Below are 22,406 nucleotides of genomic sequence, written 5' to 3' on the forward strand. Positions count from 1 at the left end.
ATAATCACTATTGCAAAATTTTTAAATAAAAACAAACAGAAGAGAAGGAAAGACCAGACATGGGAGAAGCAGGGAATGGAGGCCTTCTTTCCTCGGCCGAGGCCAGGAAGAAAAGGAGGAGACTAATAGAGCATATTGCATCGGAAATGAGGCTAATTCGGAGGGAGATTGAGAGGCCAAGAGCAATGAGGGATGCACCAGGATTTCTTTATGACTTTGAAAAGCAAATACCTTTCAGGCACCAAGAAATTAGATGTGCAAGTATTCCCGCCAAAAAGGCCGATAGCAAGTCTGGGGATGAGTTAGGGAAGATAAGGATGGCAGCAGAGTATGCTGCAGAATCTGGGGTTCTGATGCTAATAGACGTCCTGAAGCAGTCTAAGAAGATTGTATTTAGTAAGGATTGGGAGATTGGATATAGGGAAAATAACGTTATTAACATTCTTCGCCAGATCGAAAAGAAAAGAAGAAAAGGAGATCTGTTGCAGAATCCAAGAGAACACAGGATTGAGAGAGCAGATGTAGAAAAGACGTGGAAGATGATGGTTGAGGAAGAGGCCCGGAGAAAGGCACAACTGGATTCTATAGTGCATGAGATTTCTCTTGCAAAAAGAGACAGAGTGATCCATGTGAATACCTTTCTGTCCTCCTTTATTGGAACTCTAAATGAAAGGACTACGGATCTAGAAGGGAGAGGTATATCCGATGGGGAAGGGGAGGGAGACGGAGTGATTTACAGTAGAAGACGACTGTCTAAGATGTTTATCGGGGGAGAGGTGAGTTACGAAAGTGTTGTGCTCCCTACGGTGGGAGACGACAATCCCCCGCCTATATTTGGCCGAAGGTTATATATTCCTTCCGAAAAGATCGAAAGTGTGACTCCAAGGACTCAGATAAGCGAGAGGTATAAGAAATATCTTGCCAACTTTTCAAAGCTTAACTCTGCTCAATCGGGGAGAAGCAACTTTAGTATGCCGCAAGGATCTGTGGCAAGTCATCCGAGTAGCCAGCACATCTTTAAGAAGGTGTCTATGGAGTATCTACGATGTAAAAGTGCTAGAGATATTGTTAGCCATAAATATAGGAATGTGGTTATTGATAGAACAGTAGACTTGCCCAAAAGACCAGAGGGAAGATATCCGAAGATTCATCTACAGGATGGTTTGGGTGGAGATCTGTGCTCGAGTGGGAGCGATGATGCAAATGTCGGATATACCTTTCTTATTGAGGCAGCACTAGGAAAGGTCCCGAGTTCTGGGCAAAAGGGAGAGTTAGAGCCAACCATGGGATCCGAGAATCTTCCTAGTGGCAGCAATGGGACGACTGGGGATGAAATTGAAAATGGAAGAGATAAAGAAACATGAGGGAAGAGAATAGAAAATTCGTTATGGAGCTGATTTGTTACCTGATATTTAAATTAAATCCAAAGAAAGTGTATATATGTATTCGCTGGCTTCTTTAAGGACTGGACATTTAGAGTACCTGGGCTCGGATTGGTTTCAGAAGCACCTATTAGCTTTGGTAGCACTCTGGAGAGTCCAGTAGGAAACCAATTGGAGGAAAGATTGGACGGGGTGTGGTTGAGAAAGGATTGGAGAATAAATACTAAGAAGTGGAAGAGAAGAGCAATGAAGTATAAGGAGGAGACTCCGAGCTACATGTACTCAGAGATAGAAGGGACTGAAGAAGAAATAATTAGTCTTATGGATGAGTCTGAGGAAATCAACCCTTCTCAGGAAAGAGAGATGAGAGGAATGATAGGAGACTTCGAGTACATAGAAAACAAATGGATAGGAAATTACCGATTTATAAGGCAGCTGGGAACTGGAAGTAGTAGCAAGGTTGTGCTTGGATGCGATCCACAAAGCGGGGAAAAGGTTGCAATCAAAATAATTCCCAAAAGGATGAATGGCACGGAGACTAGCGAGGTTGAGATGAGATGCGACCAGAGGATATTCAGAGAAGTTATTATATCATCTGTGGTAAATCATCCGCATATTGTTCGGTTGAAGAACTTTCTGTATAGCCCTACACACTACTTTCTAATATTCGAGTATGTGAAAGGAAGGCAGTTGTACGATATTATCATTAGTAACGGGCCTCTGAAGGAGAAGGAGGGGCAGAGGTACTTCAGGCAGTTACTTTCTGCAGTTGACTACATCCATAAGAATTCGATTGTCCACAGAGACCTGAAGATAGAAAACATCCTGATTGACGACAACGACAATGTCAAGCTGATCGACTTTGGACTATCGAATTTTTACGACAACAAAACCCTGCTGAACACATTCTGTGGAAGTCTGTACTTTGCAGCGCCAGAGCTTCTTCAGGGGCAGAGATACTGTGGACCAGAGATAGACATCTGGAGTCTGGGGGTTGTTCTATATGCGACTCTGTGCGGATGTGTTCCATTTGATGACGAAAATGTTCAGGGACTCCAGGAAAAGATAAAGGATGGAGACTTCAAGTTCTGCAAGACGATTTCAAGAGAGGCTCAGGAGCTAATCCGAGGGATGATTGTTGCACAGCCATCCTCTAGAATGGGGCTTGACCAAGTGATTGGAAGCGAATGGGTAAACGGAGATCAAAAAGGCAGAATCAACAGCTATACAGCAAAGAGATATCCAATAATGAAGATCAACGAGAGGTACATAGAGTTGTTGTCGAGAGCAATCCGGTTCCAGTTCCCCAACATTGAAAGAGAGATTAGAAGATTCCACAGAATATGCAAGGAAGACATGGGGACTTTAGAGCAGATCTATTGGTCGAGAAGGCCTGTGGTGTCTCTCTATTATCTTGTTTCTGAGAACCTTGGAGAAGACAACGAAAACAGAATCTACGAAGAAGAAGATGAGACAGAACTGCCACAGGGGCAACCAGAAGCCATCCATGACTTTGTAAGGTTTATATTTTCTGGAGAGAGAACCTGTACTCGAAAACACGTTAAAAAGGAGGTGCTTCTGGAATCTGCAAGCCAAGACACCCTGGTGTCCCTGAAGGGAAAGGACAACGGGCTTCCACGAATCAGACAGACATACTTGAAGGGGTTCTTCAGGGGGATAAGGGTAAAGCACATCGGAAGCCACAATGCACTCAAAAAGATACTCCTTGACATATTCAATGCAAATAGTATTATCTACGAAGTTACCGATAAGAGCTACTTTTGCTCTGCATACTACGAGGATCTGGAATGTCTTTTCAAGGTATCGATGTATTTTAATGTGCTTCTTAACGAATATTATCTTACTGTGACACCTCTGAACAGCGAGAAGAAGCTTTTTAAGAATGTATATGAATGGATTTCCTCTGGATTGAGGAATAGAACGTGAAATAAATTGTTAACTTTTGGTTGGGTGCAAGAGCAGCATATGTCATTGCTCCGTGATTTCCAAGACATTGTGGCTGAAACTAATAATTGCGGTAGATATTTTCTTGTTTGGAATTACCCTGGATCCGTGGCTAATACCATGGATTCCAAAAGAGCCAGAATTGCTCCCTTGAGCCTGATGGTTCCAAGGTTCGTAGATGGCTACATTTTGATGGGATGTCTTCTTTCTATGATGTTTTCTGTTTCAAGGCTGTTTTAAGCTGTTTTGGAATCTCTATAAACAGAAACGGCTTTCGGTCCATACCAAGGCCAGATGACTCCTATTTGGTTATTTCTAGGATGTGCTCTCTGTTCTCTTGAAAGTGACATGCTGAGATACACAAACAAATTCAGGAAGGAGCACAACATGGAGGAACTATACAACCTACCTTCCTTGCAGAAGGCTGCGGATCTGCAAGTGCTGCACATGTGTAAGAAATCCAAGCTTACACATGACGGACCAAGCGGAGAAGGATTTAACCTTGCAGGAAGGTTGAAAAAGTTTGATTTTGTCGGACTCAACATAGGAGAGAATATAGCTAAGCAAGAGAATGATGACTATAAGGAGGTGGTTAAACTTTGGATGAAGTCTGAAGAGCATAGAAACAACATTCTCGGAGACTATGTATACTCTGGGGTTTCCACATGTATTGGGAAGGATGGGAACAGATATTGGGCCCAGGTCTTCGGGAAAGACATCAGTAACACAAAAATTGCCAAGATGAGGAATGAGGGGAAGCCACTGATTTGCCTGGAGTGCAATATGAAAGATGAAGACAAATCGGATAGAGAAAGAAAAACACATGAAGAAGGAGAAGACCTCGGAGTCGGAGACTACATAATGGTGGTTCCTCCGGAGTATGGAAAAGAACCAGAAAAAAGAGAAGGATCTTTTGGAGGAGTTTATGAAGATGCTCGGAATGAAAATGTTGGTTCTATCGAAACTCAGCCGGATGTAGAGAGTCCTAGCAGAGGAGGAAAACGGATACCTGAAATAAGCTTAGGTAGAAAGAGGTATCCGGGACAGAACATTGTTCGAAGACCTAAGTATTCGTCCTCCCACGAGCGCAATACTAGGAAGGAGGAAAGAGAATTGTTAAGTCTAGGAGATTATCTTATTCCACCACAGAGCGAAAGCACCGAGCATCCAAAAACTAGCACTTCGACTTCAGAGAGTTTGTATTCAACAACGACTCAAAAAACAGTCTCCACCGTCACTCCAAGCACCAGCATCCGAACCTCAACAATACCAATCTTCACACTTGTATTCAAGGACTCGGGAAATTCCACTGTGGTTCCTGCACTTCAATCTTTGATTGATGCAATCAAAGGAACATCTTCTCAGGAGAAGAGTAGCAGTAGCAAGACTGTCTTCTCTGTGGGGTCGACACTTTATTCTACTTCGGGGATAAGCACTTTCAGTTCAAGCATTCAGTCTCCTTTGTCTAGTACTACACAAACATCCTCATCTTCACTAAGCAGCAAAGAAGCAATATCCACAGTTACAGTCACTTCAACCGCTCGTGAGTCCGTCACAGTGTATCTCCCCAAATACCAGATAACGACAACGACAACGACCGTGCCATCGGAAAGAAAGGATTCCAAGGCCCCACAGAACAGAGATGGGTCTTTCAACCAGGGAGGTCTAAGGATTGAGTCCCCAAAGCATCTGGAGTTCATTGGGGGAGCTGGAAGCGGAGGAAGCATAAGCCCTGTTGTAAAGTTGGATGACAGACATAATGCAGGACAAAACGAAAAGGAAAATGACTCTGGCAACGAGGGAGGATGCAAGGAAGGATACAACAACGACGGAAGCTGTATACTTTCCAAGTCGCTGGATGATTTGAAGCTCAAGGATACCCTCGAGAATCTGGTTCGAAAGGGAAAGATCCATCTTCATATTCTGTCGGACGAAGACTGCGGAGACAAGGAGGAATGTTATGAAAGCAAAAATAGAGTTGACATAGGAATTCCGTTTTCTTATAAACTTTAAGGTTATTTTTTAAAGGAAGTTGTTTTAATCTTGGAAAACCTAAATTATTTATTCTGTCTGAGCTCTATTCCAACACCAGCCCCAAGTCGCGGATGAAGCCATACAGAACTATCAAGAATGCGTCTTCCTGTGCTTTCAGGGTCTTTATGTCCTGATTTTGGATCCAGAACACAACGTCAATATTTATCCCTATTGAGGAGTTGTTCTTCAAGTCATACCCGTACACACTAAACTTTCCTGTGTATACATTAGGATCCGAGGCCACCTCCTTTTCGATTGCAGAGTTCAGCTCCGCCATCTTGTCTTTAAATTCCAGAGAGTTTAAAAATGTAAACTTAAACTGTTTCAGTGACGTCCTTGCCTTTCTGAGGTTGACTATGGTCTTGTCCATGATCTTGGCATTGGGAATCACTGTGACTTTCTTGTCAACTACAAACGAGGTGTAGAGAAGGCCCATGTCGTACACCTTGTGAAGGTGGCCGTCTATAAGGATTTTGTCTCCAACATCAAATGTCTTGACGAGAAATATGAACACCAGAGACCTGAACATCTCTGTGAGAATCGAAGCAAAGATCGCATTGAGGGAAAGGAGTGTACCAAACTGGATGGGGATGAAGTTGACAAAATTAACCTCACTCTCCACTATTGGAATGGTGGCCGAAATCCCAAACGGAATGAGTATGCAGGAGAGAACAATGTCCAACTTCTCGACAATCGTGACCTTCTGAGCCATTCCCATAGTGATTCTCTTATCCTCGTTTAGAATGTCCTGATACACAAGGACAAAGCTACTTCTTGTCACCCTGCCATCCCCGTATATATCGAAGCGCTCAAATATCTTTCGTGCACTATCGGTTCCAAAGAAGTATTCGAGGGTCTGAATGTCAACAGTATCCTTTTCCGGAGAAACTGTCTTGAATACAAGACTTCCCCAGCTCTCGACATCTGGATCCGACTCCATCTTCTTGCCAGTTATTCTGTTCAGCTCCTCGAGCATCTTCATGTCCTCATAGTTCTTCTGGATTCTATCCTCATAGTTTTCAAAGAGCATCTTGTAGTTTATCCTCTCCATAAGAATGGTCTTTGCCAGAATTATCCCAAGAAACATAGAGCTTGCAAGAAGAAGCCTGCTTAGTTTGTCTATAAATGGAGTCTTTGTCTCAACTAGCCTGGCAGAAGAGCTTCCTGACTCCCCAGGATGGGTCTCTTCCTTTGGTAGCTCTGCGTTCCCCTCTTCGCCAGTCCTGGCACTCTCTCCGTCTATGATCTCTGTTCCATGGTTGTAGCTTCCCATGACAAAAGAGAGAATCAACAGTGTGAGAACAAGACTTATAAGCCATCCATTCCTTATTAAAGTGCTCTGAAGGAATCTTTGCTTCTCGTCAATCTTCTTGAGAGTGATCGAGAAGTATGTCAGTATAAGCTCAAGCATAAACCAAATCATAATACCAATGAGAAGGCACAGAAGAAGTTTTTCGGTTGCCAATGGGGGCTGGGCCTTTCCATTAGGTTCTATCTTTGATAGAATAAACGAATAGTGGCATATGTATGCTAGGATCCCGGAAATAATGGATCCCCCAAGGTAGATAAGGATCCATACCGATGAGGGAGGACTTGGATCGTCCACGTGTCTCTTCCCCGACGGCTTCTTCTCCACAAAGAAGTCGGACTCCTCAACCTGCTGTATGCTTTCAATTTTCTCGGTTCGCATAGCGTCCCAAGCTCACTTAGAATTATGCTTGAAAAGGAGAACAAACCATAACGGCTGAAGGGTTTTTAGTAATTCACATTGGAGGAAGGGCCTTGTGTCCAATAGAGGCTTTAATGTTTAATTTTCGTCGGGATGATCCCCTTTTCCTTCGTCCCCCATTACATTCCCCTCCTCCCTGGAAGCCCAGAGGGTAAGGTTGTCCCTAAGAAGTTGCATGATTAGAGTTGAGTCTCTGTAGCTTTCCTCAGAAAGAGTGTCCAGCTCCTTGATGGCTTCATCAAAGGCATTCTTGGCTATAGAACAGGCTTTTTCAGAGTCATTGAGGATCTCGTAGTGAAACACAGAATAATTCAATGCAAGGCCCAGCTTTATGGGATTTGTGGGTGTAAGGGTCCTTGCCTTCTCTGTGGCCTCCTTGTAGGACTCTGCCGCATGCTTCGACACCTCCTTGTGCTCTGCCCCTGTGATGACTTCGGCCTTGTATCTGTAGTAGTCTCCCTTCATCTTCAGAAAGAAAATAAAATACTCAACATTCTTTCTTGCCTCCTCCAGGCTCAGTATGTATGTTGTGATGATGTCCAGGACCTCATCGCAGAACTTCAGAAGCTCCTCTTCAACAACCTTTATCTTTTCATCGATGACATAGACCACATTCTGGTCCTTCCCTTCAAGTTTCTGTCTTTCAGAGCATAGCATTCTCCAGCTCGATCTTCTTGAACTCACAAGGTTCTTGTATGCAACGGAAAAGAGGTTTCTTGCCATCACATTGAGAACATGCTTGTCCTCATGTGCGAGCACCACAGCTTGCTTCATCTCCTTTGCCATGTCGTCATATCTTTCTGCCATGTCACTAAGATTTGCCTTCTGTAACGCCTCTTCATACTGCTTGGATACCATTTCTTAAGCCCCCATCTATTTTTATTTTTATTTTTATTCAATAGGAGACGTCAGCAGATTTAGAGAGGATAAAAATTAACCCAGTAGGGCTGATGGACTGGTATCTAAAGAAGTATCCAGACGCCAAGATCCTTGCCGACAGGCTCTCCATGCTGGCACAAACCGATGGGGAGGACATGTCGAAGTACCTTGATTCCGAAAACCTATCTCTAGCAGATTGCATATACACAGAAAGATTGTACAGATCTAGGGATGTCAAAAGGACATTGAGAAGGGTTGCAGCAAAAGAAGGTTCAAGGATAGAAAAGATTGTTTATGAAATGCTCTGCAAGAGAAAGATTGTTTTCGACGACTATCTGCTGAAGCTGTCTTTTATAAAGAGATTTGGAAGGTTTAAGAGGTTTTTTATTGATGGGAAGGAACCTGAATACCGGATGGAGATGATGGTCCACAAACTCCTCTATCTCGGGGAAAATGTTGTTGAGGAAGTTGAGAAAGAGATTGTAAGAGTTCCGGGTGACAAGGCATGGGTTTACATGGGTTTTCTTGGATCTTCTGTGGGGCGGGATGTGATTATGGAGGTTATGAGCCGTGTGAGTATTGAGTTCAAGCCCTTTGTCGGCTCTTTCCTCCAAAAGGAAGATTACTACAACAAGATGTGCAGTGTGATTCTGAAGTCCCCTTCCGAAGAAAGAGGGGCCGTAATCTTGTCAATGGGAGTCCTTGACAAGGCCCAATTCTACAGGTCACTTCTTCATGTATGGTTTTCCGAGAGTGGAGGGAAGAGAAGATTCAACGACCTTATTGAGATAATGAGGGAAGTGAAGGTAGACAGGAGAATGAAGACGGAGATTATTGATGGGTATCTAAACGGGCTTATCTACCAGAGGAGGGTAGGGGAGTTTATGAAGCTATTTAAGCTTGCAAAAAGAATGAAGATCTGCAGAGATGAACACAAGCTGTTTGAAAAGCTTTATAATGCTGTCCGTAAGTACAAAAGAGAAGGGAAGCTGGACCTAAGAAGGTTTCTAGATGGATGCAAGGAAAGAAAGAAGAAGGATTTGGTGTCTCCGTACAGCTGGGAAAGTATACATGAAATGTACAGAGAATGATTGGAAGGCCTGGGGTTTCCTTTCTGCATGGAGGATAAATTTTGTGGGCTCTCATCCTTGGGATGGTAGTGGTAGGAAGAGAAGAGGAGTACTTGAAGCTGGAACGCTATCTAGACATGTTTTTTAGCACAGAGACAGGAGGGATTGTCTACATAAGTGGGGTTCCGGGATCTGGGAAGACACACACGGTGTTGAGACTGATGGAAAAAAGACAGGTCAAGCATCTGTTCTTGAATGCAGCTGGGTTGAGGTTAAAAAGGGATGTTTATAAGTGGATCCTCACAAATCTATCCTGCTGCACCGATCCAAAGCGTATGTATTTAAAAAGTCTCCAGAAACACTTTATGGAATGTATTTCTCACCATGTGGTTGTGATTGATGAAGTGGATATTCTTATAGGAAGGAGCCAAGAAGTGTTATACAATTTGTTTGATATGCCATACCTGGAAAACAGCAAGCTTCTGCTGTTTGTAATTTCCAATACAATGAATCTTCCCGAGAGACTGTTTGAGCCTAAGGTTTGTAGCCGGATAGGAGGGAGAAGAGTTAACTTCACGCCATACACATCTGCACAACTGTGTGAGATGGCTGGAAGTTGCGGAGTGAACAAGGGTTGTGTTGAGCTTGTTTCAAAGAGAATTGGGGGAGTCAGTGGAGATGCTCGAAAGGTAAGGGATGTGATTGAGAGGGTTAAAGAAAGTGAGAGGGGGAGTGAGGCAGGGATATTAGATGTGGACGATATTATGAGAAAAATGTATGTTCCTGTATACACCTACTACCTTCAAAACCTGTCTTCTTATCAAAAAACCATTATATTTCTGGTTAGCGGAAGCGAGCAGGACAGAATGAAAACCAATGAACTTTACGATGAGTTTGTCTCTTTCTGCAGAAGATCTGGAATGAAAGAAGTGGGGTTTTTTGAGTACTTGGATCTCCTCGAGGTGTTAGTGGACTACGGGCTCCTTGGAGTTAGGAGCTTGGGGAAAGAGATTCAATGTATGGTTCTGCGGGAGGAGGTTGAAAAGAGCCTTGGGTCGGACAAGGAGTATCTGGAAATAACCGGGAGGGCGGGGAGTAGAAGATGTTTTTTGAAGAACTCTGGTTAAAATCCGAAGAGAGAAGACCCATCAAATGGATCAAAAACTCAAGCACTTTCTTGACAACTCGAACTTCCGAAGAGACAGGAGAAACAAGAAAAAGAAAGTTGAGACGTCTGGGGGAAAGAGAGAAGCAGGACAGGAGGAGATCTTGATGATTAAGAACGGGCAGATTGTTGTCAATGATGCAAACATGTATGTGGACACACATCGGGATGTGGAGATGGAGGTGATGGAAGACGACCGGATTGTGACATCCTCGACCTTTAGCAAGAAGAAAGGAGCACTAAGGTGGAGCAAAAAAGAGATAGAGCTGTTTTATAAGGCGTTAGAAATCTGTGGGATTGAATTTTCATTAATAAGCTCCCTTTTTCCGAACAAGGAGAGAAAGCACATCAAAGCGAAGTACATAAAGGAAGCGAAGGTCAACCCCGAGAGGATCAACGAGGTACTGAACGAGTATAAAACATTTGATCAGGTGGCATACAACAAGCTCCGAAGCTATCTTCTTGAGTGAAAAAGTTTAATAAATCTGTTCTATCCTCCTATAGGGTTTAGAGTAACTTATCCTTGGCAGTTGATGAGTGGATCTTTGCATTGATGATCCTGGAGATCTGAAGGAACAGCTTGTAATAAGCAAAGACAAGTAAGGTTGCAGCAGCAACCAAGGCCATTCTCATCGATATCGACATATATCCTAGAAAAGGGTACACCCAGGAGTTGTTGAGTCTTTGGAAGTAATGGATTACCATAAAGTAGACAAACCCAAAGATGGCAAAGGTCCAGTAATGTCTTCTTGCTCCATAGATATTGACGCCTACTTGATCTATCAGAAGGAGAATAAATGGGAACAGATGGATGGACATCTCCGATATTAGCGGAGTCCTAACACCTGCCATATAAAGATCCTTATTCTTGAGAAGTGTCGGATCTATGGCATTAAGTGTCCAGAATACTGTTGTCACTAGTCCCTCCAGAGGAAGAGTAATGGAAAGAAAGTCTCTGTACACCTCTTTAATTCTTGAGGCTCCAAAATGTTTTACGCAGTAACTTAGAGACAACGTCATTATTGTCATGTAAAGACTTATCTGGGTGATATAAATGTGGCTTCTTCCAGCAAGCTTGTCGATGAACTTCACCCACTCCTTTGGCTGGGAGTAGTCTGTTGCCCCGTAGATACAAAGTACGAAGAGGATTATCTTGAAGATTTCCTTTGAAGCCAAAAGACGGCTAGAACTTTCCATAAGATTATGTGGCTTTGAAGGATAAAAAGAATCTAGGAGTAACAAACTTTTAATGTATCAATGAAATGAGGAGATGTGATAATCAATGGGTCCCCGACCAATTCAAAAGGATCTATTATCCTCTTTCACTGGCTCATACTTCCCATGAACCAAATCGTTAACTCCAAGAAGGCCTAAGTAACATCCAGTACCGATAAGACATGCCATAAAAATGAAGAGTATCCTCCCAATAGTGTTCATTTTCTTGAAAATTGGATAGGGCCACTTGCCATCTACCGTGTAGAAGTACCAGGTTTCTAGGAAGTATAGAATGCCGAATCCAAATACAAAGGAAATGCATCTCTTCCGTTTTTTTAGCCTCACATCTATTTGGCATATCAGTAGGAGGAGAAGAGGAAACAAATGCTGGGAGAGCTCTGTTAATAAGCTTTCCTGGATTCCCTCACTATAAAGTTTCCTACTTTTCAGGAGAGTTGGGTTAATGAAGTACAAAATCCAAAACAGTAAGGTCACTATGCCCTCTAAGGAGAAGGAAAGAGCCAGCAAGTCTTTGTAAGTGGTTTCCAAACTCTTTCCGACTTTGGTTCTTGTGAGATACCCGATAACTGTTGTAATGATGGTTAAATACAGCGATAGTACAGTAAGGTATACAAATTTTCCCCCAGAAGTTCGATTTATAGACTGAACTACTTGTTCCGGTAAGGCATAGTCCAACGTCCCGTACACACAAAAGCCCAGAAGTGTTACTTTCAATATCTCTTTTAGCATCCTTTTTATCTTTTCCTTTTCCATAAGGGGACGTTGTAAAACTCGAAAAATAATTAAAGCAAAGAGGGTGTGGGGATCTTTTTGTTTTGAATTTTGGAAGAGGGCGAGTAGGGATTCCTTTGGAGAGATGTTGATGGGGCCCGGATAAAACAATAAAAAAGAAGCCCTTCCAAACCTCTGGAAATGTTAAAGATCTATGAGGATATAATCAATGAGGTTATATCCAGGCTTGAGCATGCCGAGGACGAGGCCAGCATTAGTAAGTCTGCTATCCATGAACTCCGAAACGAGTGGAGGGAAAGGCTTATTGAGTACACACAAGGGGAATGGGACGAGGACAGGATTGTTCAGAGAGGCGGAGAACAGGGATATCGGCACGTAAGGCCTTCAGAAGGGTCTGGAAGTGTTTTTGGGGGGAATCCCACGATGGAGAAGGAGCCTGGGATGTTTGAGGACTACGAGAGCTTGAGCGGATCGAGTGGAGACTCGGAGATAATAGGAAAGAAGGTTACCGCTGGGAACTGTATGGTCTGTCTGTATGTGAAGGTCAACATGTCAAAGGGGAAGTGGAAGTGTACATTTAAGCAGGGTTTTATCAGCATAGGGAAGATAGACTTTGTGTTTAACTCCGCCCAGGGGGAGCTTGAGTGGTGAAGAGATTTTATTTAATAAAGGATCCCTGTATATTTGGTAAACGTTTGAGAAGTTGGCAGGATAAGCCCTGGAAATGGGGATCAAGCAGTTATCCAAGCTCCTGAAAGAGAATTGTGCGAAAGGAATTAAAGAAAGGCCTTTGGCATACTACTCGTCGAAGAGAATAGCAATTGACGCTTCGATGTCGATGTACCAGTTTCTGATAGCTGTTAGATCTGATGGATCATCACTGGGAAACGAAGACTCCCCAACATCGCATCTTGTAGGATTTTTCTACAGGACTATCCGGATGGTGGAGCTAGGAATAATACCTGTGTATGTATTTGATGGAGTACCTCCCGAGGTTAAGATGAAGGAGCTAGAGAAAAGAAGCGAAAGAAGAGCAGCAGCTGATAAAGAGTACAAAGAGGCGTCTGAAATGGGGGACAAGAAGCTTATGGAGATGTACGACAAGAGAAAGACAAAGGTGACTGGGATGCATGTTGAGGAGTGCAAGAGACTTCTTGGGCTGATGGGGATACCGTTTGAAACAGCACCCAGCGAGGCAGAGGCATACTGTGCTTTCCTATGCAAGAAGAAGGCTGTGTACGGTGTTGCAACAGAGGACATGGATGCTCTGACATTTGGGTCACCTGTGGTGTTGAGAAACTTCAGTGGCTCCCAGAGCAGAAAGCTTCCTATTGTAGAATACAACCTCCCGGAGCTATTGGAAAGCCTTTCCTTGGAGCACGAAGAGTTTATTGACTTGTGCATTCTCCTCGGATGTGATTACTGTGGCACATTGAAAGGAATAGGGCCTAAGAGAGCACTGGGGTTGATTAAAAAGCATGGGGGCATTGAGAAGATTCTCCAGAGCGAGAATTTGGAGGTTCCCGACGGCTGGAGATATAGGGATGCCCAGAGGATATTTGGAAGTCTTCCGGAAATTGGAGATGCAAGAGAGTTTAATATTTCATGGGGGTCGATAGACAGAAATGGGATTGTGAGCTTCCTTGTTGAAGAGAAGGGATTTGACTTGGAAAGAGTCAACAGAGGGATTGAAAAGCTTGTGAACTCTCGAAAGAAAGGGGTCCAAGGGCGTCTAGATGGGTTCATAGCAAGGAGCAGGTGAGTCTTCTATGGCAGTTACAGGTTTTTATACATCAAGTTCCTCAGATACAATGGCCTACAACCAGACACGTGCTTTTTGAAGCTGGACATATCCACAAGTAGAACACCCTCCCTGTCTATGAGACCGAAGTCAAGAATGTCAAGGAAGTAAAATAGGATTTCCATGTTAGTTACTCCCCTGAGCTCGTTGGCATCTGATGTAAAGGCCCGAAACTCTGGCACACAGCTGATATACTTTATTCTTCTTTTGAATGCCATCATTGTAAGGGCCACATGGACAGGGTTCAGTAAGGAGTATAGAGTTTCTATGGAGTATTCTGGAATGGAGTACTTTTTCAAGACTATTTTCTTCAACAGAACTGAAATGCTTGGATCGATATTGTATTGTCTCTGGATTTCTTCTTCATTGTCTGTGGCGGCAAGTTGCATATGCAGAGTTCTGTATAGCTCAAAAGGAAGAAAACCTGTGAAAAATATCCGGTGATTGAATCTTGACTTGATACGCCTTTCCAGTCTGTCCAGAGAAGTGCACGAGTTCGATACAAGAAGCAGGCAGCAGGGATGGGTCCTGGTCTTTTCAAGATAATGGTATACGTGCAGCTGACGGGAAATGGGCATTTCTCCCTCTATATCAATAAAAAAAACCTTTCCGTCGGGACTTTCGTCTTTTGGAGTGGTTGGGAGGACTTTAACCACTGTTCTGCTTATCTTTTCTGCATGGCTCTTCACCACCCCAACGATTGCTTGAAGTATTTCTTGGTCTGGCCCACACAGGAGAAGATGCTCCCCATTTTTGTCAATCAGACGTGTTATCTCGCAGATGGTTTCCTTGAAGCACTCTCCGACAATCTTTGCTGTGCCATACATCGGGGACGCAAAAAGAGTTGGTCTTGAACAGAAAAAATGCTAGATCCCGGGTTCGAACCGGGGACACCTAGATCTTCAGTCTAGTGCTCTTCCACTGAGCTAATCCAGCTATAAAGTCCATCCCACCAATACTTCCAGACTCTGCCCCCACATAATCATCGTTCTGTTTACCTTGAGCCCAGGAATGGATCACGATCCCAACAACGCCTCTTTAAGAGATCTCCTCTCTTCCCCACACACAGATCTTCTTCAGATAATGCAGTACATGCATGAACATCCATCTGTAGGCGTCTGGCAATACATATGCAGTAGAATTAGACATTCCAGTCCCCAGATTCGATACCTTCCTCAGCTTGTCCATGTGTTTCTCTACAACAAAGATAGAATGTCTAGCAAGCCAATGCACGCTCTCCTTAGTCACTGGGCTGGAAAAGATAGGGAGTTTTGCTGTGCACTATACTTCCATCTGAGAAGCGCTCTTGAAAGCAACAGCGACATAAGATCTATATCTTGCTACTTTCTGATCTGCGACATATTCGAGACCGAAAGAAAGAGGATGTGCCGGAACACAAGGATCCTGGAGCTGCAGTATAGATACAAGACAAAAACCGGTAGAACCCTTGGAACACTTGTTGCAAGAAAGGGATATCCTCCCCTTCGAGGAATCCTCCTGTTCTTTGTGAAAGCCGTGTCATGGATGGTTCATCCAAGACTCTTTAAGAGAATCCATGATTATGAAGAAATGTTCCTGGAAACAAGAGAGGTATGTAACATCAATGTGAAAAGGGATTTAAGATTTGGGAATGCATTCGATGGCCCCGGAGTAAGCTCAAGCATCTCGTTTCTCGAGTCCCTAGTTGAGATCCCAAGTAGGTTGAAGAAGCTCCCTCGGCACTTAAGGCAAAGAGGACTAGACATGGAGATCAAGCTTCTAAACCATAACCTGCCTGCAAAGGTATCTCTTCCATTCCATTCGGGAAGGTTTGTGCTGACTGCTAGAGTCGAGGAATCGTTTCTACTAGATTCGGCAGAAAACTCTCCTTTTCTCGTTGTATTTGAGACTGCACTAGAAGTGCCAAGAAGAAGTTGTGCAAAAGAGGAGATCAAAGATGCATTGTTTTTGAAGCAACAGCTGGACGCAGTCAATGGGCTTTCCTCTCTAAGCGAGATAAATGTTGTTAAGGAGAATGTGATGACCTCTATAGAAAAGATTCTGATGACCGAAAGATACGAAAATACTTCTCTTGAGAACTCTCCAAACTTGGAGGCTTGGAGAAGTGATGAAGAAAAAATAGACAAACATCTAGATGACATTCATGTTCAGCAGAAGATTTCTAAGAATTCTGTTGATGCAGGAATGCTTTTTATGAACCATAGATCGTACTCTGCAGGACAGTTAGCAGAAGGAAATAGCTCCTTTGGAAAGAGCGAGGAGGAAAAGAAGCTTGGAGGCTCGGCAAGCTATAGGCGCCATAGCGGATGGATACTTAAGAAAGCTGAACTTAGAAGAACCTCTTTGTTCAATGATGTTGCTGGATGGACGGCAGAGTCCGTGATTGTAAAGACAGGAAACTCTCTAAGACAGGAGCTAATGGCCCACCAGGTTCTTCAAGAAATGAAGAAAATCTGGAGAAAAGAGAATAGTCCTATTTGGGTCCAAGCTTATCAGATCTACCTTGTAAGTGACACTAGTGGAATAATAGAGACGGTGGTGGATGCTTTGTCAATACACAAGATCAAGAAAAAGATGATGTCGGAAAATAAGAATTACTCTCTGAAGAACTACTTCACAGAGTCCTTCGAGCCAAACAGCGAAAAGTACAGGAGCTGCTTGCGAAACTTCCTCTACTCTCTTGTGGGATACTCCCTAGCCACATACATTCTACAGGTCAAGGACAGACATAACGGAAACATAATGATTGATGGGCAAGGGCATATCATCCATGTTGACTTTGGATTTATAATGGGAAATCATCCGGGTTTCTACTGTGTCGAAGCAGCGCCATTCAAATTCTCAAAAGAGTATCTTGAGCTCCTCGAGGGTCTGATGGATGAGTTCAAGGACCTGTTTCTTCAGGGGTACATGGCACTGAGAAAGCACAGCAGCAGTCTTTTCAGGATCATGGAGACGATGCCAGGAAGCTCTAGTGTAGAGTGCTTCAACAGGAGAGAGCTTCAAAACTTCAAGGATAGGTTTCGGATGGATCTCAACGAGGAGAGGGTTGAGGAACACGTGACATACTTGATAAATAAGAGCCTTAACAGTATGGGAACGGGGCTGTACGATTCCTACCAATACTTTTCATATGGATATCTTTAGACAAGGATTAAACAACTTTTTGGACGAAGGGGATCTTTATTATGTTGCTTAGAAGAGTTCGGCTACCAAACAAGCCGCTGGTGATATTGTCTTGGAAGAACTCTGTATACATTGGAGATGCCCACGGAGTTGTGTATGAGATGAAGCATCCGTATATTGCTCCAGTGGCCATATTCCAATCTCCAGGACCGGTATCTGCGTTGGATGGAGCAGAATGCCTGTACTATGGGAATTGGGATGGAGACATAGGAATAGTTGGCGGAGGAAAGATTAATCTGGGAAACCATATGGTGAAGTGCATGGTTGTTCACGGAGACACAGTGTATGCCTCGGTGGGTTTGATGGTATATGGTCTAAGTCTTGAATTGAAGATAAAGTGTTCTTACGAGGTTAAGCACAAGGTTTTGTGTATGACTTCCTTCCAAGGGTCGGTCTATTGTGGCATGGGAGTGTCATTTCTATCACGCATTCATAATGGGCTTGAGATTGTTGGAAGGAGTTTGCATGATACCTCGATCTTTTGCATTTCAGGAGAGTATACCGGATCTGCAGACGGAAAAGTCCTAAAGCAGGATTACGATGAATTAGAGAATGCTAAAGAGATCTACAGAGGGAAAAACTGGATCAGATCAATGTACAACCAGCATTTATTTTCTGATGGAAGAGATGTAATGGGTGACATTGATGGTCTGAAGGGAAGCTTGGGGAGCGGAGTAAAGCTCATGTATTCTCATGAAGAAGATGTGGTGGGAGTGGTTAGAGTAGGAGGCATGATTATCTCGATTGGACTGGACTACTGCTGCACCATCCTTGAAGTGGAGCCAAGCCTCAGCATGGAGGAAGAAAAGGAACTAGCGGAGCTTATGAACGGATAGGGTGTTCTGTTTAACAGAATGTGGAAGCCTATTTGTTATGACAATGCTTAAGGCCTAGGAAGTCGTAAACAAAGCCAAAATGTTTCTGCCTCCTGAAGCAAACACAAGGGAGAGAAGAAGATTTGATCTGGACGACCTCCGGGTTTACTATCTAATATGTGAGGAGCTTGGGATAGCTGAGGAGGAGCACATCCAAAAATCTTTCTATTACCTTATGAAATGGGCAGGGCAAGATAAGTTTGATGGAGAGGTGGGGCTTCTTAGGAATTACATAATGAAGATTAGAAAAGAAAAGCAAAATAAGCCTGGTGAGTGGAGCATGCTAAGGATGTAAGAGAAGATGCTCCTTATACCCTAAATAAAAAAATCCAGATGGCTTCAGTCCTCCTTTCGCCAATTTGATTCCCCAATACTATTTTATTTATCACTATCCACGAGTCTGGTAGACCATCAACAAGGCACATGAGAGAACAACAATTATAACAAACTCTATCATGCCGAACAGAATGATCAGGATCGGCAGAAAAGAAGGCTTTTCCGATAGAATTCTGAATCCTCGTTTTCCAAGGGCCGAGCAGACCTTCCCGGATATGGCTGCCGTCATCCCTACCATCATACATGCCGAGAAGTATGAAATGCTCTTTCCCATGTCTAGCTTTTCATCGATGTTGGTCGCGATGATTAAGGCAACAAGGAAGCTGCTGAAAAATATTGTTGATATCATTATCATGATAAAGTATGTGGGCCCGAGTATGGATCTATTCTGACTGCATAGAATCGATGCTGCTCCCGAGGAAACCATGCCTTCGCATGCACCATAAACTGCAAGGGCTATCTCAATGGCAAGGCCCAAGGAGACAATCGAGAGAGCTGTATCACTGTCACTGCCTGCCTCCATCGGAATGATGGGTCCCACCAACAAAAACATCAAATTCATTCACTTTGAAAACAAGATCCCCGACGCTTTCAATGGGGTTGCTTAAGTACCATGGGGTGACCGAGCTGTCGGGAAAGCCTGGATCTGGAAAGACTGCCATTGCCATCGAGGAGTCGAAGGAGTTTCCAACCATATATCTGACAACAACAGCGTTCTGCATAGAGAGATACAAGGGGTCGTCTAAAGAGGTGATGGATCGTGTGGTTATAAAGTACATCCCGACTATCGGGCATCTGGCATCTTTTGCTATGAACTCGATAGAGAGGATTGTTGTGGAAAGTAACACCAGGTTGATTATCATAGATAGCTTGGATCATCTTCTTGCCACAGAAGGCATGGGGATGTCGCGGGGTGTTCTTTTTGGAATCATCAATAAGCTCAAAAGAGTGAGCCAAAAGCATTTGGTGAATATTTTGGTCGTTACATGTCACTACGGGACCTGGACTGTTGGGTCCTTTTGCATACCCAATCCTGTCCTTGGGCTTCAATGGATGTATATGGTGAACACGAAATACATTTGCAGCAGAAACGGAGAGAAAAGAACGCTTAAGCTTGTTCGTTCTCCTTTGGCAAGCTCTGGGACGTGGGAGTTTGAGATTGGGCCGTCTAGGGTATATATTGTGTCGGAAGCCTTTGAGTAAGGCCTATCTCACTGTCTCTAGTAAATATTTTATGCTTCTTAAACCGTTTATATTCCATGACAGACAGAACAGGACCTCCTCTCAGGATCCTCTCGGATTCGCTCAGGAAGTTTAGATATATCTCTGGTGCCATGTTTTACGGCAGAAGGGAGGTGTCTCTCATAGAGGTTGCTGGAGTGTGTGTCCATAGAGATGGGAAGCTTGCTCGGATGCTAGATTTCTGTGGAGAGGTCCTGATTGAAACAGGAGGCCAAGAGATCTTCTTGGACTTGGCGTATCTGTTGGTGTGTAGAGTGTACATGAAAGATGGAAGAATGAACTTGTGTTGCAAATCCGCAAGGAGGCTGGGAATTTTTGAAGAGATGTTCTTTTGGGCAGAGGCTTCTAACCTAAGAAGATCATTAAAATACAACCGAAACAGACATTGAAATTTAATATTAAAGATTGCTTGTCTTCAGGTCCTTTGAGACGTTGGAAACAATCTTGTTTTCAGGTTTTTCAAGTAGCTCCGGGTCCGAATACCCCATTTGGAGATGGACAGCATATTTGCTCCTGTCAAGAACCTCTTTACTGAATTCAATCTTGGATTTGGTGGCAAGAGCAGGCCCAATAAATGGCCCTTTAAATATCTTTTCCTTTTGCAACTGCCTGCTTAGTGCATAAAGACATATGACAACCTGTTTCAGATCCTTTGCTTCAAATAGGTCGTTGGTCTGAAATAGCTCGTATTCATTCATCTTGAGTTTTTTAAGTCCGTTAATAAACGAGCATATGTTTTCCCTTTGCACAAATATTTGCTTGGACTCCTTATACTTGACATCGAGTTTTGAAACCTTATTAAGGAATCTGCAGAGCCTTACTCCATCCTTGAATAGGTCATGGAATGTCCCAGCTTCAAACTTCTCTCCAAGGACAGTCTGGATCCATAGTGTCACTTCCTCTTGTTGCTTATCCATTCCAGGGCATCTGTTTTATGATTTACTTATCAAACCAGCATCAACAAAAATTAAGGTTCAATAATATAGCCATCCAAAAGGGGAATAATTGAGACATGGAGATTTTATTGGGTTGCTCCCTTGGGCTTCTGGATAAGGAAGTCTAAGAATACAATCATGGTTACCACTGTTACAATGGAGGTGACCAATGTACTAAAGAGAAGCGACAGAACAAAAATCCCTGTCACTGCCCATGAGGCTGTGCAAGTGGTTAGAAGGAGGAATAAGAAGATTGTCTTAATGGCTCCCATTCGGTCTCTATGGAGATTGACTTTCTTTCCTTCAAGATCTGTGGTAAGGATTTCATATGTAACTTGTAAGCTCCCATGGCAAAGTCTGTTTATGAAGTATCTCTGTAAACCTATTGCTGAATCTCTTAATGTGTCAATGGGCCTTTGCTTTCTTCTGGAAAGGAAATGGCTCTTCAGGGCAAACGATCCTGAGTATTGCATCGAGAGAGAGTTCCCATTTTTGTACCACAGGTACTTCATCTGGTCGTAGATATTCTCCTTATTTCCAATGTCGAAGTGGGAAAGTTGTTTGGAAAGAACATGCTCTCCAATGATGAACTGAGATATGTTTGTTCTGTCCAAGCAATCAATACAATTTGTACGAATAACACCATTTTGAGAACTTTCTGGCCCTTTGTATCCAAATAGGGAAAGAGTTTCGTCTACTAGACCCAGAAATCTCTCCTGAGTATCACCTTCGAAAATCCCTCCTTCCTCAAAGAAATTGAAGTGTACTCCCTTCTTGTTGTTTCCAAGCAATTCACTTTCATATGCATCGTGTAATTCTCCTTCGTATCCAGAGCTTCTTATGAGGTTCAGATATAAAACATCGCCATACTTGCTCCTCATTATGTCGTCGGCTAGGTGAAGTATTTTCCTATTGCTGATAACTATCTTTGGATTGTATTCTCTCCCAAGAACATGCTTCCACATCAAAGGAATCGACCCTCGAACCTGTAGGTGCGATGTGGTCTTCTCCCCCTCATAAACAATCTGCTCCGTCTCAACATAGTTCGAGACATATCCCGATGAATCCGATCCTCTGGAAAAGTATCTTGCTCCTGCTCTTCTCCAAGACCTTCTTGAAATCAGTCTCAAACATACTGCTCCAACATCTATGGACCCAAAAAACCCCTGTATGCAGCTCAGAGAAAACAGAGATCCTTGATCTCCAACATGTTTTAGGAACCTCTCAAGTGGCAGGGAGTTGAAGAGGAAATCCAAGTCGTCGTCCTTCTTTATACTTATCGACTTGTGAAGGGGATATGTGCTGAAATAAATCCCTGTATTTCGGAGAAACTTTCTTACCTCTTTCATCTCACTTGAGAAGTTCTCTGTCTTCGACCTCTTTAGCCGAATGATTTCTACATCTTGGATCTCGTAGACAGCATGTTCATACATCATTCCTCTTAAAACAGCATCTACAACCAGAATGAGATAAGAGGACTTGGAAATCGTAACTATTCCATAAACTCCGTATGAGTGATAAACAGACTTTCCCGAGTCCATCTTTTGTCTCTTCAAGATCAGAGTTGTGTTCTTATCGATATTCTCGAGCATGATTTCCTCTGGAGAGGTAGAGACTTTCAAACTTGTTCCCATATTCATTCCAGGGGTCTTCAGGGTTGGGAAAATATTGATTATATGAAATAATGATTTATCTCATCATAGACCAAGAATTTTGAAAGTAGAGGAGATATGAAGCGAAAGGGTAGTATAAAGAACAAGAAAAAAAGAAAGGCGAAAATTATATCTTCTACAAGCAATGGCATGCAGTGTCCATTGGTCGATCCCATTATACAAGAGA

The 22,406-nt window shown here is 43.2% G+C and overlaps 20 protein-coding genes and 1 non-coding gene across 21 annotated transcripts; 12 read left to right on the forward strand and 9 right to left on the reverse strand.

Moving 5' to 3' along the window:
• Window positions 1–59: 59 nt before the first annotated feature.
• Window positions 60–1,364, forward strand: Eint_030860 (uncharacterized protein; the record flags this gene model as incomplete). The annotated part of the gene is made up of 1 exon (XM_003072544.1): window positions 60–1,364. The coding sequence occupies one exon, from the start codon at window positions 60–62 to the stop codon at window positions 1,362–1,364; it is 1,305 nt and encodes a 434-aa protein (XP_003072590.1).
• A 264-nt stretch (window positions 1,365–1,628) lies between these two features.
• Window positions 1,629–3,329, forward strand: Eint_030870 (Ser/Thr protein kinase Kin1-like protein; the record flags this gene model as incomplete). The annotated part of the gene is made up of 1 exon (XM_003072545.1): window positions 1,629–3,329. The coding sequence occupies one exon, from the start codon at window positions 1,629–1,631 to the stop codon at window positions 3,327–3,329; it is 1,701 nt and encodes a 566-aa protein (XP_003072591.1).
• Window positions 3,330–3,641: 312 nt separating this feature from the next.
• Window positions 3,642–5,360, forward strand: Eint_030880 (putative SCP-like extracellular protein domain-containing protein; the record flags this gene model as incomplete). Its single annotated transcript, XM_003072546.1, has 1 exon — window positions 3,642–5,360. One exon carries the CDS (start codon window positions 3,642–3,644, stop codon window positions 5,358–5,360), a length of 1,719 nt encoding a protein of 572 aa, XP_003072592.1.
• Window positions 5,361–5,424: 64 nt separating this feature from the next.
• On the reverse strand, window positions 5,425–7,071 carry Eint_030890 (uncharacterized protein; the record flags this gene model as incomplete). Its single annotated transcript, XM_003072547.1, has 1 exon — window positions 5,425–7,071. One exon carries the CDS (start codon window positions 7,069–7,071, stop codon window positions 5,425–5,427), a length of 1,647 nt encoding a protein of 548 aa, XP_003072593.1.
• Window positions 7,072–7,188: 117 nt separating this feature from the next.
• Eint_030900 (14-3-3 protein 1-like protein) lies at window positions 7,189–7,968 on the reverse strand (the record flags this gene model as incomplete). The annotated part of the gene is made up of 1 exon (XM_003072548.1): window positions 7,189–7,968. One exon carries the CDS (start codon window positions 7,966–7,968, stop codon window positions 7,189–7,191), a length of 780 nt encoding a protein of 259 aa, XP_003072594.1.
• Window positions 7,969–8,060: 92 nt separating this feature from the next.
• Eint_030910 (uncharacterized protein) lies at window positions 8,061–9,080 on the forward strand (the record flags this gene model as incomplete). The annotated part of the gene is made up of 1 exon (XM_003072549.1): window positions 8,061–9,080. The coding sequence occupies one exon, from the start codon at window positions 8,061–8,063 to the stop codon at window positions 9,078–9,080; it is 1,020 nt and encodes a 339-aa protein (XP_003072595.1).
• A 62-nt stretch (window positions 9,081–9,142) lies between these two features.
• On the forward strand, window positions 9,143–10,186 carry Eint_030920 (origin recognition complex subunit 1; the record flags this gene model as incomplete). The annotated part of the gene is made up of 1 exon (XM_003072550.1): window positions 9,143–10,186. One exon carries the CDS (start codon window positions 9,143–9,145, stop codon window positions 10,184–10,186), a length of 1,044 nt encoding a protein of 347 aa, XP_003072596.1.
• Window positions 10,187–10,211: 25 nt separating this feature from the next.
• Window positions 10,212–10,694, forward strand: Eint_030930 (transcription initiation factor TFIIIB subunit Bdp1; the record flags this gene model as incomplete). Its single annotated transcript, XM_003072551.1, has 1 exon — window positions 10,212–10,694. One exon carries the CDS (start codon window positions 10,212–10,214, stop codon window positions 10,692–10,694), a length of 483 nt encoding a protein of 160 aa, XP_003072597.1.
• Window positions 10,695–10,731: 37 nt separating this feature from the next.
• Eint_030940 (uncharacterized protein) lies at window positions 10,732–11,421 on the reverse strand (the record flags this gene model as incomplete). Its single annotated transcript, XM_003072552.1, has 1 exon — window positions 10,732–11,421. The coding sequence occupies one exon, from the start codon at window positions 11,419–11,421 to the stop codon at window positions 10,732–10,734; it is 690 nt and encodes a 229-aa protein (XP_003072598.1).
• A 102-nt stretch (window positions 11,422–11,523) lies between these two features.
• On the reverse strand, window positions 11,524–12,213 carry Eint_030950 (uncharacterized protein; the record flags this gene model as incomplete). Its single annotated transcript, XM_003072553.1, has 1 exon — window positions 11,524–12,213. One exon carries the CDS (start codon window positions 12,211–12,213, stop codon window positions 11,524–11,526), a length of 690 nt encoding a protein of 229 aa, XP_003072599.1.
• A 159-nt stretch (window positions 12,214–12,372) lies between these two features.
• On the forward strand, window positions 12,373–12,843 carry Eint_030960 (transcription initiation factor TFIIA-like protein; the record flags this gene model as incomplete). The annotated part of the gene is made up of 1 exon (XM_003072554.1): window positions 12,373–12,843. The coding sequence occupies one exon, from the start codon at window positions 12,373–12,375 to the stop codon at window positions 12,841–12,843; it is 471 nt and encodes a 156-aa protein (XP_003072600.1).
• A 73-nt stretch (window positions 12,844–12,916) lies between these two features.
• Eint_030970 (flap endonuclease-1) lies at window positions 12,917–13,954 on the forward strand (the record flags this gene model as incomplete). Its single annotated transcript, XM_003072555.1, has 1 exon — window positions 12,917–13,954. The coding sequence occupies one exon, from the start codon at window positions 12,917–12,919 to the stop codon at window positions 13,952–13,954; it is 1,038 nt and encodes a 345-aa protein (XP_003072601.1).
• Window positions 13,955–13,968: 14 nt separating this feature from the next.
• Eint_030980 (uncharacterized protein) lies at window positions 13,969–14,820 on the reverse strand (the record flags this gene model as incomplete). The annotated part of the gene is made up of 1 exon (XM_003072556.1): window positions 13,969–14,820. One exon carries the CDS (start codon window positions 14,818–14,820, stop codon window positions 13,969–13,971), a length of 852 nt encoding a protein of 283 aa, XP_003072602.1.
• A 37-nt stretch (window positions 14,821–14,857) lies between these two features.
• Window positions 14,858–14,929, reverse strand: Eint_030990. The gene has a single exon. It is a non-coding gene; the product is annotated as a tRNA-Phe (tRNA).
• Window positions 14,930–15,004: 75 nt separating this feature from the next.
• On the forward strand, window positions 15,005–17,140 carry Eint_031000 (phosphatidylinositol-4-kinase catalytic subunit; the record flags this gene model as incomplete). The annotated part of the gene is made up of 1 exon (XM_003072557.1): window positions 15,005–17,140. One exon carries the CDS (start codon window positions 15,005–15,007, stop codon window positions 17,138–17,140), a length of 2,136 nt encoding a protein of 711 aa, XP_003072603.1.
• Window positions 17,141–17,181: 41 nt separating this feature from the next.
• Window positions 17,182–18,015, forward strand: Eint_031010 (uncharacterized protein; the record flags this gene model as incomplete). Its single annotated transcript, XM_003072558.1, has 1 exon — window positions 17,182–18,015. One exon carries the CDS (start codon window positions 17,182–17,184, stop codon window positions 18,013–18,015), a length of 834 nt encoding a protein of 277 aa, XP_003072604.1.
• Window positions 18,016–18,442: 427 nt separating this feature from the next.
• On the reverse strand, window positions 18,443–18,952 carry Eint_031020 (uncharacterized protein; the record flags this gene model as incomplete). Its single annotated transcript, XM_003072559.1, has 1 exon — window positions 18,443–18,952. One exon carries the CDS (start codon window positions 18,950–18,952, stop codon window positions 18,443–18,445), a length of 510 nt encoding a protein of 169 aa, XP_003072605.1.
• A 32-nt stretch (window positions 18,953–18,984) lies between these two features.
• Eint_031030 (putative recombinase-like protein) lies at window positions 18,985–19,593 on the forward strand (the record flags this gene model as incomplete). The annotated part of the gene is made up of 1 exon (XM_003072560.1): window positions 18,985–19,593. One exon carries the CDS (start codon window positions 18,985–18,987, stop codon window positions 19,591–19,593), a length of 609 nt encoding a protein of 202 aa, XP_003072606.1.
• Window positions 19,594–19,649: 56 nt separating this feature from the next.
• On the forward strand, window positions 19,650–20,021 carry Eint_031040 (uncharacterized protein; the record flags this gene model as incomplete). Its single annotated transcript, XM_003072561.1, has 1 exon — window positions 19,650–20,021. One exon carries the CDS (start codon window positions 19,650–19,652, stop codon window positions 20,019–20,021), a length of 372 nt encoding a protein of 123 aa, XP_003072607.1.
• Window positions 20,022–20,030: 9 nt separating this feature from the next.
• Eint_031050 (calponin H2-like calcium-binding protein) lies at window positions 20,031–20,549 on the reverse strand (the record flags this gene model as incomplete). The annotated part of the gene is made up of 1 exon (XM_003072562.1): window positions 20,031–20,549. The coding sequence occupies one exon, from the start codon at window positions 20,547–20,549 to the stop codon at window positions 20,031–20,033; it is 519 nt and encodes a 172-aa protein (XP_003072608.1).
• Window positions 20,550–20,653: 104 nt separating this feature from the next.
• Eint_031060 (Phosphoinositide polyphosphatase) lies at window positions 20,654–22,207 on the reverse strand (the record flags this gene model as incomplete). Its single annotated transcript, XM_003072563.1, has 1 exon — window positions 20,654–22,207. The coding sequence occupies one exon, from the start codon at window positions 22,205–22,207 to the stop codon at window positions 20,654–20,656; it is 1,554 nt and encodes a 517-aa protein (XP_003072609.1).
• Window positions 22,208–22,406: the final 199 nt, after the last annotated feature.

Source organism: Encephalitozoon intestinalis, chromosome III, assembly GCF_000146465.1.
Source record: "Encephalitozoon intestinalis ATCC 50506 chromosome III, complete sequence".
In the NCBI taxonomy this organism is placed as follows: domain Eukaryota; kingdom Fungi; phylum Microsporidia; family Unikaryonidae; genus Encephalitozoon; species Encephalitozoon intestinalis.